Consider the following 13,343-nt stretch of genomic DNA (forward strand, 5'->3'; position numbering starts at 1 on the left):
CACAAGGTTGCTGCCCCCGCACGGAGCCTGGCCGTCACTGAGTCACCCTAGCAGAAGCTCTGTCGTAACGCCAACACCCAGGGAGCTCCGGGGCCTGCGCAGTCCCCTCCCATCTCCCACCTGTCCTGAAGAGAGAAGACATTCCTGGGTCTTGGGCGTGAGTCAGGGGCGGTCACACGGGCACACGGTGCCCTTTGGCCTCCTTGCCTCCCTGTTGCCTGTCCCTTGCACTCCAGTGCTGTCCTGGGCGGGGGCGAGGCTGGAGCAGCACTTTGGGAGCTGGGAAGTGGGTGAGGTCCGGGGGAGGAGGGGTATTGCGGACTGTGAGAGCTGCGCTCAGCCAAGCCAGAAAAGGCCACCCCAGCCAGGAGGAGGAGCTGGTAGAGGAGGAAAAAATGTAGGTCAGCTTATGTTTGCCTGCTACCTGCACGTCGCTGACGTCAGCAGTGACCTTCTCTCTCCCTCCACCTTCCCTGGAGCTCTTGGCTCGGGAGGGAGGGGGAGGGGAGGCAGGCACTGGGCCAGTCCAGCTGCTTTCTCCTCGCCCTCCGCGCCTTTCTCATGTCCTGGGGTGCCGGCTGTGCCTGCTCTAAGGCAAAGCCTTCCGGGTGCCAACAGAACCGCAGTCCGGTAGCACGTGGGCCTCTAACACCGCATACACAACACCCTTCCATTCACAAGGCTCCCCACGCGCCTTCCTCCCCTGAATAGGTCGCCACTATCGGCCCTAGGCTCCAGGGAACCTTACCCCAGATGTCCACCAGGTGGCAGCATTGACTAAACAATCCTAAGGGCCACCTGCCACACGTTGTGTCTGTTCCCACGAACTGTTCCAACTGCTCCTCAAACCACTATTCCTCCTAGTAACTCCCATAAAGGGGCACATACTATTGCTAGCCAGTGTGACCTTTGGCCCTAAGAGGGCAGTAACCTCAAGACAATATCCCCAGCTGACCCCCCCACCCCTGCCCCGGGGGGTCACTCTGAAGGGGGCCCGGCCATCCTAGAATGACAGTGGCCTAACGCCATTCATTTCACACCCTGCAGGTTGCAGTTCACGCCTGTGAATTCTGGGAAGCCCACCCATAATCCTATGTTCTGCCTTAGTCCTGTGCTATGTTTCTACTTCAGAGGCCCGCAGGAAAGAAACTTCTCGGTGGCAGAACCCGCAACAAACCCACAGGGAGGATCCATGCAGCACGAGGCTTTGGGCACAGCAGTGAGTGGCTGAAGCAGACCAGGGGATGAGACAAGATAGAGAATGAGCAAGTGAGTTGTAAAGAATGTTGCATGGGCTGTGTTATAGAGAAAGCAAGCGGGGAAGGGAAGGGAATGATCAAAGAAAGCGAAGAAGATGCCAGGCATGGAAAGAGAGAGAGGCACACGCGGCTTTTTTTAGCCACAGAACTTTGCACCAGGCCTTGTACTTTACTTGTGCTATCAATGTTAATCATCACAGCTGCGCTGGCCGAGGTGGGTGTTAATCCTGTCCTACAAAGAAGGAACTAGGACAAGGGAGGTTGAGCAAATTCACCTGGGGATCAGCCCTGGCTGCTCTGCTGTCTCCACCCAGTCGCCTGCACCCTCCCCCCAGAGGCCTGGCGGGAACAGTTTCGCTCAGTGCTCGCAGCCCTCTGGGCCTTCCAATGGGGGCCCACTAAGTTCCTAGAGGGTGCCCCTGGCCAAAGCCCCAGATGCTTGGGAGGACTGGGCTGGGGGGAAGAAGTCCCAGCACCCACCTCTGTGTGCAGGCTGCCCGGCCCCAGGCGCTGGAACACACGAGAGCCCGAATGTTTCCTACCGATGTGCTGGCTGAGGGCCGGGAGCTGCTTGGGGGCCCACGGCTGGCAAAGGCTTACAAAGTCTTTCTGGCCGCTTTCTGACCCTCCTGATGACCTCCAAGCCCTTGTGGCCATAAATGTTAATTGATAGATGACAAGTGCAAGCAGGCTCACAGGGAAAGTTGAAGGCCAGGAGCCAGGGTCAAACTCCCACAGTCCCCTCCACCCATGGTGGCCTTTGACACAGGAAGGGGGGTTGGAGGCCAGGCCATCTGCAGGGCTGGGGTTGTCCTCTTTTTTTTTTTTTTTTTTTTTTTTTTTTTTTTTTGTTAACGATGGCAGCACAGCCCCCTCCCTGAGTCACTCCAGGGACTCCTGGGTCTCCCCAGGCAGGGAGCCCCCTAGGACCCAGGGTGAGGCTTGCACATGAGATGTCCACCCTAAGGACGGGGCTGGGGCCAGGTGTGGCTCCTCAGGCGGCCAGGCCCCGTGTAGTCTCCCCTCTGCCCCCCACGCCCCCCCTGGAAGGGCAGGCTTGTGCTGAGCTTTAAGTGGTTTCTGTGGTTTAGGGGTGGGGAGGAAGGGAAAGAGAAGTTGGTAACTGCTCCCCAGGTCCAAGCCACCACCGCCTCCTCCCACCCCCTCCAGGCTGTTTGCCCCCCTGCTTTGAGATTCCGCTGCCTGATAAGGGGACTGGGCACGTGGAGGGGTGGGGGATGACTCCGATCCCTATCAGCGCCTGCTTGCACAGGAGTGCAAGTGTATTGGAGGAGGAACTCACCACTGCCCTGCTGAAAGGGCCGATTCCTCCAGAGAGGAGGCTGTGACTGCAGCGAGAGGGACAGAGGTTAGGCAAGAGGGGGACTTCCCAAAAGGATAACCCGGGAGCCTTCCTGCCCTGGAGAGAAGGAACCTAAGCCATCCATGCTTAGGGCAGGGAAGTGGTGGACAGTTGAGAATGCTGAAGGAGATGTGGTCCTGGAGGCCAGACCCTATCGTACCAGCCCCGCCCCCAGCACTTCCTCCCCACCCCACCCATCTGGGGATGCGAGTGTTCTGCATCAGCTCCGCTCTGTCTGCAAGTGGGGCGAGCCAGGAGGAGCCTGGGGGATCCAGCGTTGCAGAAGAAGGGCCAGAGAGAGCAGAGCTGGACAGGCATGGAAAACAAGAGTCGTTGGCCGGCGCCGCGGCTCACTAGGCTAATCCTCCGCCTTGCGGCGCCGGCACACCGGGTTCTAGTCCCGGTCAGGGCTCCGGATTCTGTCCCGGTTGCCCCTCTTCCAGGCCAGCTCTCTGCTGTGGCCAGGGAGTGCAGTGGAGGATGGCCCAAGTGCTTGGGCCCTGTACCCCATGGGAGACCAGAAGCACCTGGCTCCTGCCATCAGATCAGTGCGGTGCGGCGGCCATTGGTGGGTGAACCAATGGCAAAGGAAGATCTTTCTCTCTGTCTCTTTCTCTCACTGTCCACTCAGCCTGTCAAAAAATAAAAATAAATAAATAAATATTTAAAAACTAAAAAAAAAGAGCGGGGTACTACCCCGCACCCCTGCTGCCACTGGCTGGCTCTACGTGGTCCAGGGTCAAGGAGAGCTGCTCCTCTCACCCAAATCTGCCTGAGGGGCAGAGCCCCCAAACAGACACCCCCCCCCCACTTCTGTGCAGTGAAGTGCTCCTGGGTGCCCCGCAGGCCTAGTCGGAGCCATCCAGGCGCAGACACACGCAGACACACGTTCAGACTCCCCAGGACAAGAAGGTGCCCCAGAGCTTCCCCTCCCTCTTCCTCGATCCTCAGCCCCTTATCACCCTAGCCTAGGGGCTGGGAGGTACTTCTCCACTTCCAACCTTTGTCCTCCAAGCTGTAGCCACCGGGACTCTGGGAGCTGCCCAGGAGCAGAGGTGCTGACGGTAGCAGAGTGAGGCTTCCAGGGTGGGCGGGATCCGAGCCTGCTGAGATCGGAAGGCAGAAGAGAGAAGGGACGGCTGCCCGCCCTCTCCACGCCTGGTGCCACGTGCACCACGTGGGGGGGAGTGGGCAAGTCACGAGGCCGTGGCGTGGCCGGCTCCTGCTCTGCTGTTTACCAGCCGGAGGAGGTGCCAGGGAGCCTCCCGCTGCAGCCTGGCCCCCGGCCAGCAGGCCTCCTGTTGGGTAACCAGGAGAGCCAGGCCCAGCTAATCAAACTCTGGGCTGAGGCCCTGCGGGAGAATAGTGGCACCCAGAATCTGCTGCAGCCTGGCCCCCCTGGGCCCCCTCAGAGCCCTTCAGTGCAGGCCTGGGCACCAGCCTGCTTGGCCTGGGCGCTCTCCTGTGTCTCTCTCCCCACCTTCCCCTCCCATCGCTCCTCTGCCTGCACACCCCCCTCCAAGCCTACCCTTGGCCCCCAGCAGAGCAGGAGCGTGTGGGAGCATCGGGGCGTCCCCGGGAGGGACGGCCAGGGACAGGGGTCAAACAGACACTGAGGAACTCCTGGGATGAGTCTGACCCCATCCCAGAGAAGAGGCAGAAACCCCCAAGCATGTGTTCCTTCCCACTTGCCCTGGCCCTGCAACCTGTCCCAGTCCAGTAGGAACCAAAGGGCTTTGAAGCCACGGAGACCTGGGTTCAAATCATAGCGTGACCGCTTTTTGTCCTGGTGCGAGGCCCTGGGCAAGGCACGGACATGTCTCTCGGAGCATCACTGGACTCACTGGTAAATCTGGAATAACGACGCTTGCGCATGGTGTGTACCATGAGGGTTTGTGCAAAGCAAAGCCGTGGGTTTACGCACGGGGCTGGGCGCACAGGAGGTGATGAGTAAATGCCTCCTTTGCACAACCTTGCTTCTCCTGCAGACTCCAAACTTCTTACCATGGTCTCTCCCCATGTCCCTTCCTGGTGCCAGGACGCTCTGCCAGCCACTCCTCTCCCCTGCCTGCTGACGGGCCAGGTGCTCCCTCCCTGCCCCTCCTCCCTCCCCTGGGCCCTGCTCCCTGCCCTCCTGGGCAGCCAGGGCAGCAAGGACAGCACCAAGGGAGCTGCCCCATGGACAGAGCCCCACAGAGACACCACCGAGCCTCGAGGGGTAAGGAGCCCCAAGGCCCTGCAGGCAGGTGGACAGGACGGCCCGGAGACTCAGAGGAGAGGAGAGGAGAGATGGGAAGAGACGGGACAAGAAGTGAGGCGGGAGGGACCGGAGCTCTGGGAGGAGGGAGGGATGGATGGGCAAGGGGGAGTGGGAGAGAGACGACTATCTGGATGGAAACAGAGAGACAGGAGGAGGGACTGGGGGACTGACTGAGCGGGTAGGAAGATGGGAGAAACAGGAAATGCATCAAGAAGGAAGAAAGAGAAGTGAAGAAGGAAGAGACAAGGTGGTCTTAAGGCAGGAGGAGGGAAGAAGTGCAGAGTGAGGGAGGCCGCAGGGCACCAGCCACCCCCGCCCCCTACAGAAGTGAGCCAGCCCCTGGGAGATGGCGGGGGCACTGCTCCACGGACCTGGGCTGGCCACGACCCTGGGCAGCAGTGGCTGGGGGCCTGCCCCCTCGCCCCACCATTCATCCACCAGTGGAGGAACCTGTCCTGCCATTAGGGAGTGACGGGCTTGGGGGGAGGGGGATGAACACCTTGCCAGGGCCCATGCCCGCTGGGCTGGCACCTTTCTGCCTGCTGGCCCAAGGTGTGGGCTTTCATTTCCACAGAGATTGTGGGGCACTGGGCCATAGGCAGGGAGGGACAGAGGGTCAGGTAATCCTTGGCCTCCCTGACGGTCTAACTTAGGAATCCCTCAGAGCGGGTTTTCAGGGCCATGCGCGGGCTCAGGTGTGAGTGCCAGGGCCACCTAGTGGAGGAAGAGCTCAGCTGCCCCGGCCAGCGAGAGGGCACTCCCAACCCAGCGCTGCGCAGAGGTGGAGGTGCAGGGCCCAGGCCTGCCACGTCAGGGAGGAAGCCGGCTGGGGCTGGGCGGAATCAGCGGGGGAGAGGGGTGGGTCTGAGTGGAGACACGCCTCCTCCGGGCAGCCCTTCCCCTCCTCCACCCCAGCGCCTCCTGGGCAGAGGGATTGGGCATGTGGCAGGCAGCGTGGTGTTGGGATGGTGGTGTGTGTCAGGTTTGGACAGGACAGAGTCAGAGGCTAGAGAGGCTAGCCCGGCCCTGTGCTCCAGAGGAGCTGTTATGTGGGTGTCGGAGTGGGACCAAAGTCTGGCAGGGGAAGCCTCCCACTTCCCAGGGGCTTCCTACCCTAACCGTGAATGGACGATGCCCCACCCCTAAGTGTGCTCTAGGTACAGCTCCGCCCTCAGCATTGCTCTCTCTGCAGTCCCAGGTAAACTGGCCACCTTGCCAACTGCCCCTGCCAGAGGGATTCCTCCCTCTGACCTCGTGGGCCAGTGACGCTGGCCCATGGAAGCCAGAGAGGGGCCTGTGCATGCAGCCCCCCTGCACCTCTGCCCTGCTCCCAGCCCCACGCCCCCGGAACACCCCAGTGCTTTCAGGCAGGTGTAAGTGATCAAGAGGTTTCCCTCCACAGCAATGTAACCCTGACTGCAGGGTGTTCGCCGTGCACCTGTGATGTGCCGGGCCCTGGAGGGCTCTGCGAGTGACAAGGTGCACCAGGCAGACACGGGCCCTGCTCCCACGGGTGTGCGTCCAGCAGGAAAGCCCCACTTCATAGATGACAAGACAGTTGTGGTGGTTTGGTGACGTCACAAGGGCCAGGAAATCAAGTGCAAGGTGCTGGGCGTGCAAGCATGAGGCTGGGGATGGGGCACGGACAGCGTCTCCAAGGAAGAGGGAAGACCTGAGCAAAGAGAAGTTGCCTCATGAAGGGGTGTGGCAGAGTGGCTTGGGGAAGTCCCAGAGGCTCCGAGGACCTGGAAGAGGGCCAGCATGGGTGAAGGGCCCAGAGCGTGGCCACCTCCTCAGATGCCAGCCTGGCACTGCTGGGGGGGACTGCGGTGGGAGGGGACCCTGGGAGGGGGGAAGCATCTCAGCCCCCAAGGTCCTCAGTGTCTGACCCCCACCCTCACCGTCTGTCTTCTCTTCACAGAGCTGCTGGCTGCAAAGAGGACCCACACCTGTGAGTATGGGGCCGCAGGGTGGTGAGATGGAGAAGCGTTCAGCAGAGACTGGGAGGTTTGCATGAAAGAAAGGCACAGCGGTTGCAAAAGGTGGGGGAGGCAGGCAGAGAGGCAGGGGCCCGCGAGAGGCCTCTCCTGGGGTGGGGGGAACAGGGGAGCAACAGAGATGGAAGAGGACAGGTGAAGACGCAGTAGCCGGTAAGGAAGGGGCCTGGCGCATGGAGGCGACACTGTAAGGAAACAGGGAGGGAACAGAAGAAAAAGGAACCCAGAACGGGGAACAGAGGTGCTGGACAGAGGCACGGCAGCCGGGAGGGGCCGGGGCGGAAGCCAAGGAGATGGCGCGTGTGGTGCTGGCAGGCCCAGGAACGTGCACCAGGCTTTGTGGCAGCAGCACTAGGTTTGGTGTGGTTAACACGTCCTGATGTGTGAACAAGCCAGGAGCCAGGCTGTGCGGGACCGGAGAACAGGAGAGCCTCGGTCTTTTGTAGGAAATTCTGTGCCCTGGAGCCCTGTGTGATGGAGACTGTGGCATATGAGAAGGGGGCTAGAGCTCAGGGAGGACTTCCCGTGGACACTAAAGCCAGCATCCTCTCTAGGGACCATTCAGCACATGACACTGACTCTCCGAGTTGGCAGGAGAGGCGAATCCCCCAGAAAACGCGCCCACTCAGCCCAAAACCGACACCCCTCTGGGGCCATGTGCCAGCCTCTGGCTGCCGGTGCAAGAACTAAGGAATACCTCTCTGGAGTAGGCGAGGCCGCCTCCATGCTCTGTGGCCCTCAATCAAGGGAGGGCCCGCCAGTCCCTCCCGCATGCTCAGCGCCATCCCTGCCGCGTCCAGGGTCACCCGGAGCCTCCCTGTCCGGAGCACAGGCAGCTCAGACAGCGAGCTTCGCCCTCCTGCCCGAGCCGGGCACGCAGGGGCAGGGGGCCCGCCTAGCATGCTGCACCTTCCTGGGTGGGGGGATTGCTTTGCTCAGCACAATGCTGACCGTGCCTCGCCTGCCCCAGCCACAGGGCCCCACGGAAATGCTGAGCAGTGCCCTGGAAGGAAAGCGGGTCAGGGAGTGACGCGCGTGAGCTGGGGGAGGCCGTCAGGGACCATATGTGGGTATGTGGGTGGGGGGAGAAGGGGGACTTTTGGAACAGTGGGAACTAGGAGAGGCCAAAGCCCATCCCCACCCTTAACCCTGTACCGCAGGAACCTTGGCCAGGTCCATACCTCCTCATCCCCTTCCCAGCCTCTGGGTCCTCCGCCACCTGCCTACCCCCATGCCACGAGTGTCCCCATGAGGAGCCAAGCTGACTGCCCCCCCTCCTTCCTTTCTGCAGGCAGGCCAGCAGGGAAAGGCTGGACTCGACTGAGGGGCTGCTAGAACCCTGGCAAAACCAGAGATGTCTTAGGAGAACCAGGAGAGTCTAAGCCTGCTCCCAGGCCGAGACTGAAAAATGGCCCCCAAGTTGAGACAACTCCAAGATGGGGTCCAAGAGTCCAAGACAAGGAAGCCAGAGAGAACCCCCCCCCCCGACTAAGAGGGGGCCTGATGTAAGCAGATATAAAGCTGCAGGGGCCTCTGAAATCGTTTGGCTCCCTCAGAATGACCCCAGGCCAAGAAACTCTGTAGGGAGTCACAGGCAAGGAGGCATCCCAAGCTGATGTTCTCAGAAGCACTTGAACCAGAGAAACCTTGCCATCCCTCAAGCGGGACCTTTCTGGGCTTGAATCCTGACGCCGACATTTCATAGCTGTGTGGCGTTGGGCAAGTTACCGAACCTCTCTGTGCCTCATGTTCCTCATCCTTTTTTTTTTTTTTTTGACCAATTTATTTATTTATTTTAAAAGCAGAGGGAGAGGAGGAGGGAGAGAGACAGAGAGATCTTCCATCCACTCATTCACTCCCCATATGGCCACAAATAGCCAGGCCAAAGCCAGGAGCCCAGAACTCCATCGGAATCTCCCACATGGGTAGCGGGGGCCCAAGCATTTGGACCACCTAATGCTTTTCCCAATAGCATTAGCAGGGAGCTGGATCGGAAGTGGAGCATCCGGGACTTGAACAGGCGCCCGTGTGATTTAAGCCTTTACGCTGCCCACAGCGCTGGCCCTCCCTTTCCTCGTCTTTGCCGTGGGGATAATGGTAGCCAAGTATTTTGTGAGGCTTAACTTACACACGTGAAGCACTCAGATCCGTCCCCGGTACAGAGGAAGGCATGATGATGACTGTGATTACCTGTCCTGGGGCACTCCTTGTGGGACCCCCGCCTTCCGGCGTGTTGTGGGCGCTTGCCTGGCAGCTCTTGCTACCACTGTTATTTTCGTGGCTCCCCTATCCCAGCACACACATCACATCTGTCGGGAGGAGCGTGGGCTCGGGGAGTGGAGGGGACAGCCTCCCGGACCACACCACACCACACTGGGCACGGCTGTTGGCCCATCGGTCTGCAGGGTCTCGGGTGGCAGGTGCCACCACCCTAGGCAGATGTCCTGCAACTTACCTCTGGAACATCCCTGTCCCTGGAGTCACCGGGAGACAGGATCAGGCTCGAGGGTCCCTAGGGCGAGGGGAGTAGGAGCTCGGCCCCAGGCTCGTGTGAGCTCCATTCCAGCTCCCCGGCCAGAGCTACCCTGGTGGGTGGAAACAGCTTTTACCGCGTGTGGCTGTCACATGTGGTTTTGGAATTTTCCAACGCCCCCTATGATTGGCTGCCCCGCCCCTCACACTCTGCCCCAGGCCCAGATTGGCCACACGGGGCGCCTGTCATCTTACCCACTGCACCCCTGGGGGGGGCGCGCGGGGAGGGGGGTTGTCACTTGGCCACCTGTGTGGTGCGGAACATAAACCCCTCGCCCAGAAGCACAGGGGGAGAGCTGGGTGCAGAGCTGCGGGCTGAGGCGCTGTGGAGAGGGCCTCACCCCTACCTGCGCTGCCAGCTGTGCCCCGTCCCTGGAGCACCCCCGCTGAGAAGGACCGGGAGCCCAGGCTCAGTCATGAGAAGTAAGTGAACGGGCCACCTGGGAGCAGGCCAACCTGGAGCCCTCGCCATCCCTGAGCCCGCGGGAAAGGGCGGGTGTCCTGGACGCAGTGTGAGAAGGCCCAGCGCCTCCCCGGGCAGGGTGTGTCCCGGTCAAGGTCTCCGGCTGGTTGGGAGATGAGTGGAGCAGTGGGGGAAGTCTCAGCCCCCAGGCAGCTCCCCTACAGACGCAGGGGGAGGGAGGAAGGACCATGGAGGGGCTCCCAGGTCCTGTGTCCTGGGGAGAATTTCTGAGAGCTGACAGAGACAGGCAGGCAGGCAGGGGGAGCGCTCTGCCCGGGGCTCCACACTGGCAGCTCCCGGCCCCCTGGCGGCCCGTCACTCCCGGCCTCCACCCTGCTTGTGAGGGGCCAGCCAAGTCGCTGTGCCCCAAAGCAACTGAGGGCAGCCGGCAGCCAGGCTCAGATCCTAGCATCCAGGCCTCGGAGCCACCACACTTTCTGCCTGGCCAGGAACGTGAGGACTGGGTAGAATTCAGCCAGCGTATGGGGGGTGTGTGTGTGTGTGTGTGTGTGTGTGTGAGAGAGAGAGAGAGAGAGCAGAGAGAGAGAGAGACAGAGACAGAGACAGAGGGAGACGGGCTCTCACCCTTTTGATGGGGGACCAAGGCAGTGGATATGGCAGCAGAAGGCCCTTGGGCCCTCCCTTCCTGGCTGGGGTCCCTGAGCCATGCAGCAGGGCAGAGGTGGGCAAATCGATCCATCCACCCAGGCTCACGTAAGAGGAGCTCTCAGTACAGGGGGTGAAGGAGCAAAAGGGACGATCCATGCCCTGTGGCCTGAGGACGGAGCCAGCCGCAGCTTCACCCTGGAGTCTTCCCACACACGCTACCAAAAGGCTGCTGTGCTGAGTTCTGGAAAGACCCCTCTGGTCCCGGCTAGCCGTGGAGCCCCAGACGAGTTCCTGGGCCCTGGCCTCCACGCTGTTAAGCGAGGCAGCTGAATTTAAACACAAGACAGAACAGCAAGACCCAGCTCGGCAGACTTCCCGTTCCAAGGGCCCAAGAGCCAAGAGAGGCCCCGGGGGCCCTAAGTGAGGCACTCCCACAGGGAGGAAGGAGACCCAGTTCTCACCCAGGGTAGAAAGGGAAGGAGGCCAAGGAGGAGAGAGGCTCCACTTCAGGCAGCCGGGGCACAAGACCGCCACGCAGGGGTGTGAGCTGGGTGGGTGAGCAGGAAGAGGGAGGAGAGTGAACGCTTCCAAACACAAGGGAAGGGCCGGGGGGGGGGCCAGTTTTCCTTTGAGCTTCTCCCCATTAGCAGCAAGGACTGGTCTTCCCAGAAATGGCCCCACATCTGCAAATCACCCCTGGGATGCAGTGACTGGGTGTGCTTGAAGCACGGCAGGGGTTGGGGCCCGGCAGTGGCCAGGAAGGCACTTGGGCAGCTCTACGTTGGTTCTGCCCCGGCTGGTAGACAAGAGACGGGTCTCCTCTAGCATGGGGGTCAGTGCTCCTGGTCCTTGGTCACTGACGTCTGTCTCATGGCCCCAAGACATCAGACCACTCGCCCGATGAGTGTTGGCACCACCAGCCCATCCAACCACTGCTAGGGGAGCAGAGACATTGGGTGGGACTGTGACACACCCCAAGAGCCAGGGACAGAGGCGGGACAAAAAAATGGAGGGCTGTGGCAGTCAGCCTCAAAGGACAGAGTTGTGAAGCCTGCAGGGTGAGGGTGAGATCTGGACAGAGACATGGGTGGACAGATACCAGGAGTGCCCGCAGCAAGGACACGCATGGCCCGGAGTCGGCACCAGGGCCCAGCAGTGCACCCAAGGCACTCAGACACAGGGAGAGGCCGAGAGGAAGAACTGGCAGGACGGGCAGCAGGCTCCATGTGGACTGGGTCTAAGCAAGCAGGGGCTGGCAAGGAGGGGGGTGCTGAGCAGGGCAGTGCAGGCCCACTTCTGGGGTGACCTGCTGCTGTCACGGGGAGAGGAAGTGTTCATTATCCAAAGAGACTCCCAGCCGGCCAGAGGGAGTGTGGCCTGGTCATGTCACCCTCAGGGGCCTGGCCAGTGTGCAGCCAGCAGGTATTGTGGCCTGGCATTGGGCCTGGAAGAGGAGGCGGAGGGCGGGGGTGTCCATGCACTCTGCTGCACCCCGATCTTTGTTTCTTAAGTCTGGGCCTGATCATGGGGAGCAGTGGGCCAGGAAGAACTCTGACCCCCAAGGAGCTTCACAGCTAACTTTCTTCACCTTCCTAACAGAAAACCCCGATACCGCCAGCCCAAGGCGCTAGAATTTGGAGAGTCCTGGCCTATCCCATCACGGTGAAAAGTTGTGCACTGGCATAGTAGCTACCCTGCCACTCTCCCCGTCCCCTGCCTCAGCCACTGACGCAAGCTAACTGGGAGCAGGGGCTTTCCCAAGCTAGGGCTCTCCAGGGAAGGCAGCCTTGGGGCCTCACTCCCAGTCCTTCCTGAAGTCTAACCTGCACTCCTCCTGCTGCTGCTGTTGCAGCACAGCACCTTCCCTGGGGCTGGGAGGCTCAGAGAGGATGGAGATGTCATCTGGGCGGAGAGCGAACAACAGGGCAGCGCCTGGGGACCACAGCTAGGGTCCCCCCCACCTCTCTGGGCCCGCCGCTGCCTGGCTCTAGAGAGGAGGAGCTTCGGCCCAGGAGTCCAGGAAGGCTGCCGGTGACTGTGACGTCTGGACTCCCCCTCCCCAGAGCTTCCTCCTGGTGATTCATCCCCCCCCCTTCGCCGGTTGTTTTGTTTCCCCTCCTTTCTCCTGTCCCAGACTGCGGGGGTGGCGGGGGTGGCGGGAGGGGGTTTCGGGTGGCTGGCTCTTTCATGGCTTTTCAGAACCCCAGACTCTCCCTCGCCCACCTGAGTTTTAGCTTCACTGTTTTCTCAGCTCTAGGATCTGGGTGTATCAGCAGAAAATTCTCACCAGGGGCCAGTGGGGGGGCCCTGGCCTGGGCTGGGGGGTGGTGCCCGCCAGGTGGAACCGCTTCCCCCCCCAGGCCCTCCCTCTCCTGCGCCCCTGTGGGGGCACTCACCACCTTGGTTTCCAGCTTTGCAGAAGCTGAGGGAACTGAGAGCTGAGAAAGAGGGAGCCAGGGGATGGGTTGAGGTACACAGGGGACCCTTGGCCAAAGCTGTGGTTTCAGTGGGGAGAGGGGCTGAGAGTTTCGGCTGTGGGGAGAGGAGGGACCCGAGCTAAGAAAAGAAATGTGTTCCCCTTTCTCATTCATTCATTCACTCATTTCTGCAAGAGAGGCCCAGCGAGAAGTGGACACGCAGCCTGCACGCCAGCACGCTGTGTCTTCTGGAGCCGGCCTGAGTGGGGAGGTCTGTTGGGGTGGACAGGTGGTCCCACCTTAGCCTTAGAGAAGTGGGGAAGACAGGTGGAGGCTGGGACCAGCCTGGAAGAGTTGACACGGAGGGAACCCCCTTCTAGATCTGTGTCCTGGACAAGAGCCCTGGCTTGCTTCTGCAGGCGTCCTCCCCAGATGGCTGCCTG

General features: G+C 61.2%; 1 protein-coding gene and 1 long non-coding RNA gene across 3 annotated transcripts in view; one reads left to right on the forward strand and one right to left on the reverse strand.

Moving 5' to 3' along the window:
* LOC149125519 (uncharacterized) lies at window positions 1-9,830 on the reverse strand. Its single transcript, XR_016210613.1, has 3 exons — window positions 9,335-9,830; window positions 3,624-3,728; window positions 1-3,254 (listed from the first exon to the last, which is right to left on the reverse strand). It is a non-coding gene; the product is annotated as an uncharacterized LOC149125519 (long non-coding RNA).
* Window positions 4,712-13,343, forward strand: part of RORC (RAR related orphan receptor C) — a 25,843-nt gene continuing 17,211 nt past the window's right edge. The window contains exons 1-2 of one of the 2 annotated variants that reach the window (XM_070077713.2): window positions 4,712-4,840; window positions 6,804-6,833. In XM_070077713.2, the coding sequence (XP_069933814.1) occupies window positions 4,801-4,840; window positions 6,804-6,833 (70 nt within the window). In that variant the 5' untranslated portion in view covers window positions 4,712-4,800. The other variant, XM_051857301.3, reaches the window with a different exon arrangement.

Source organism: Oryctolagus cuniculus, chromosome 7 (assembly GCF_051225735.1).
Source record: "Oryctolagus cuniculus isolate XC-2025 breed Fujian yellow rabbit chromosome 7, ASM5122573v1, whole genome shotgun sequence".
NCBI classification, from domain to species: domain Eukaryota; kingdom Metazoa; phylum Chordata; class Mammalia; order Lagomorpha; family Leporidae; genus Oryctolagus; species Oryctolagus cuniculus.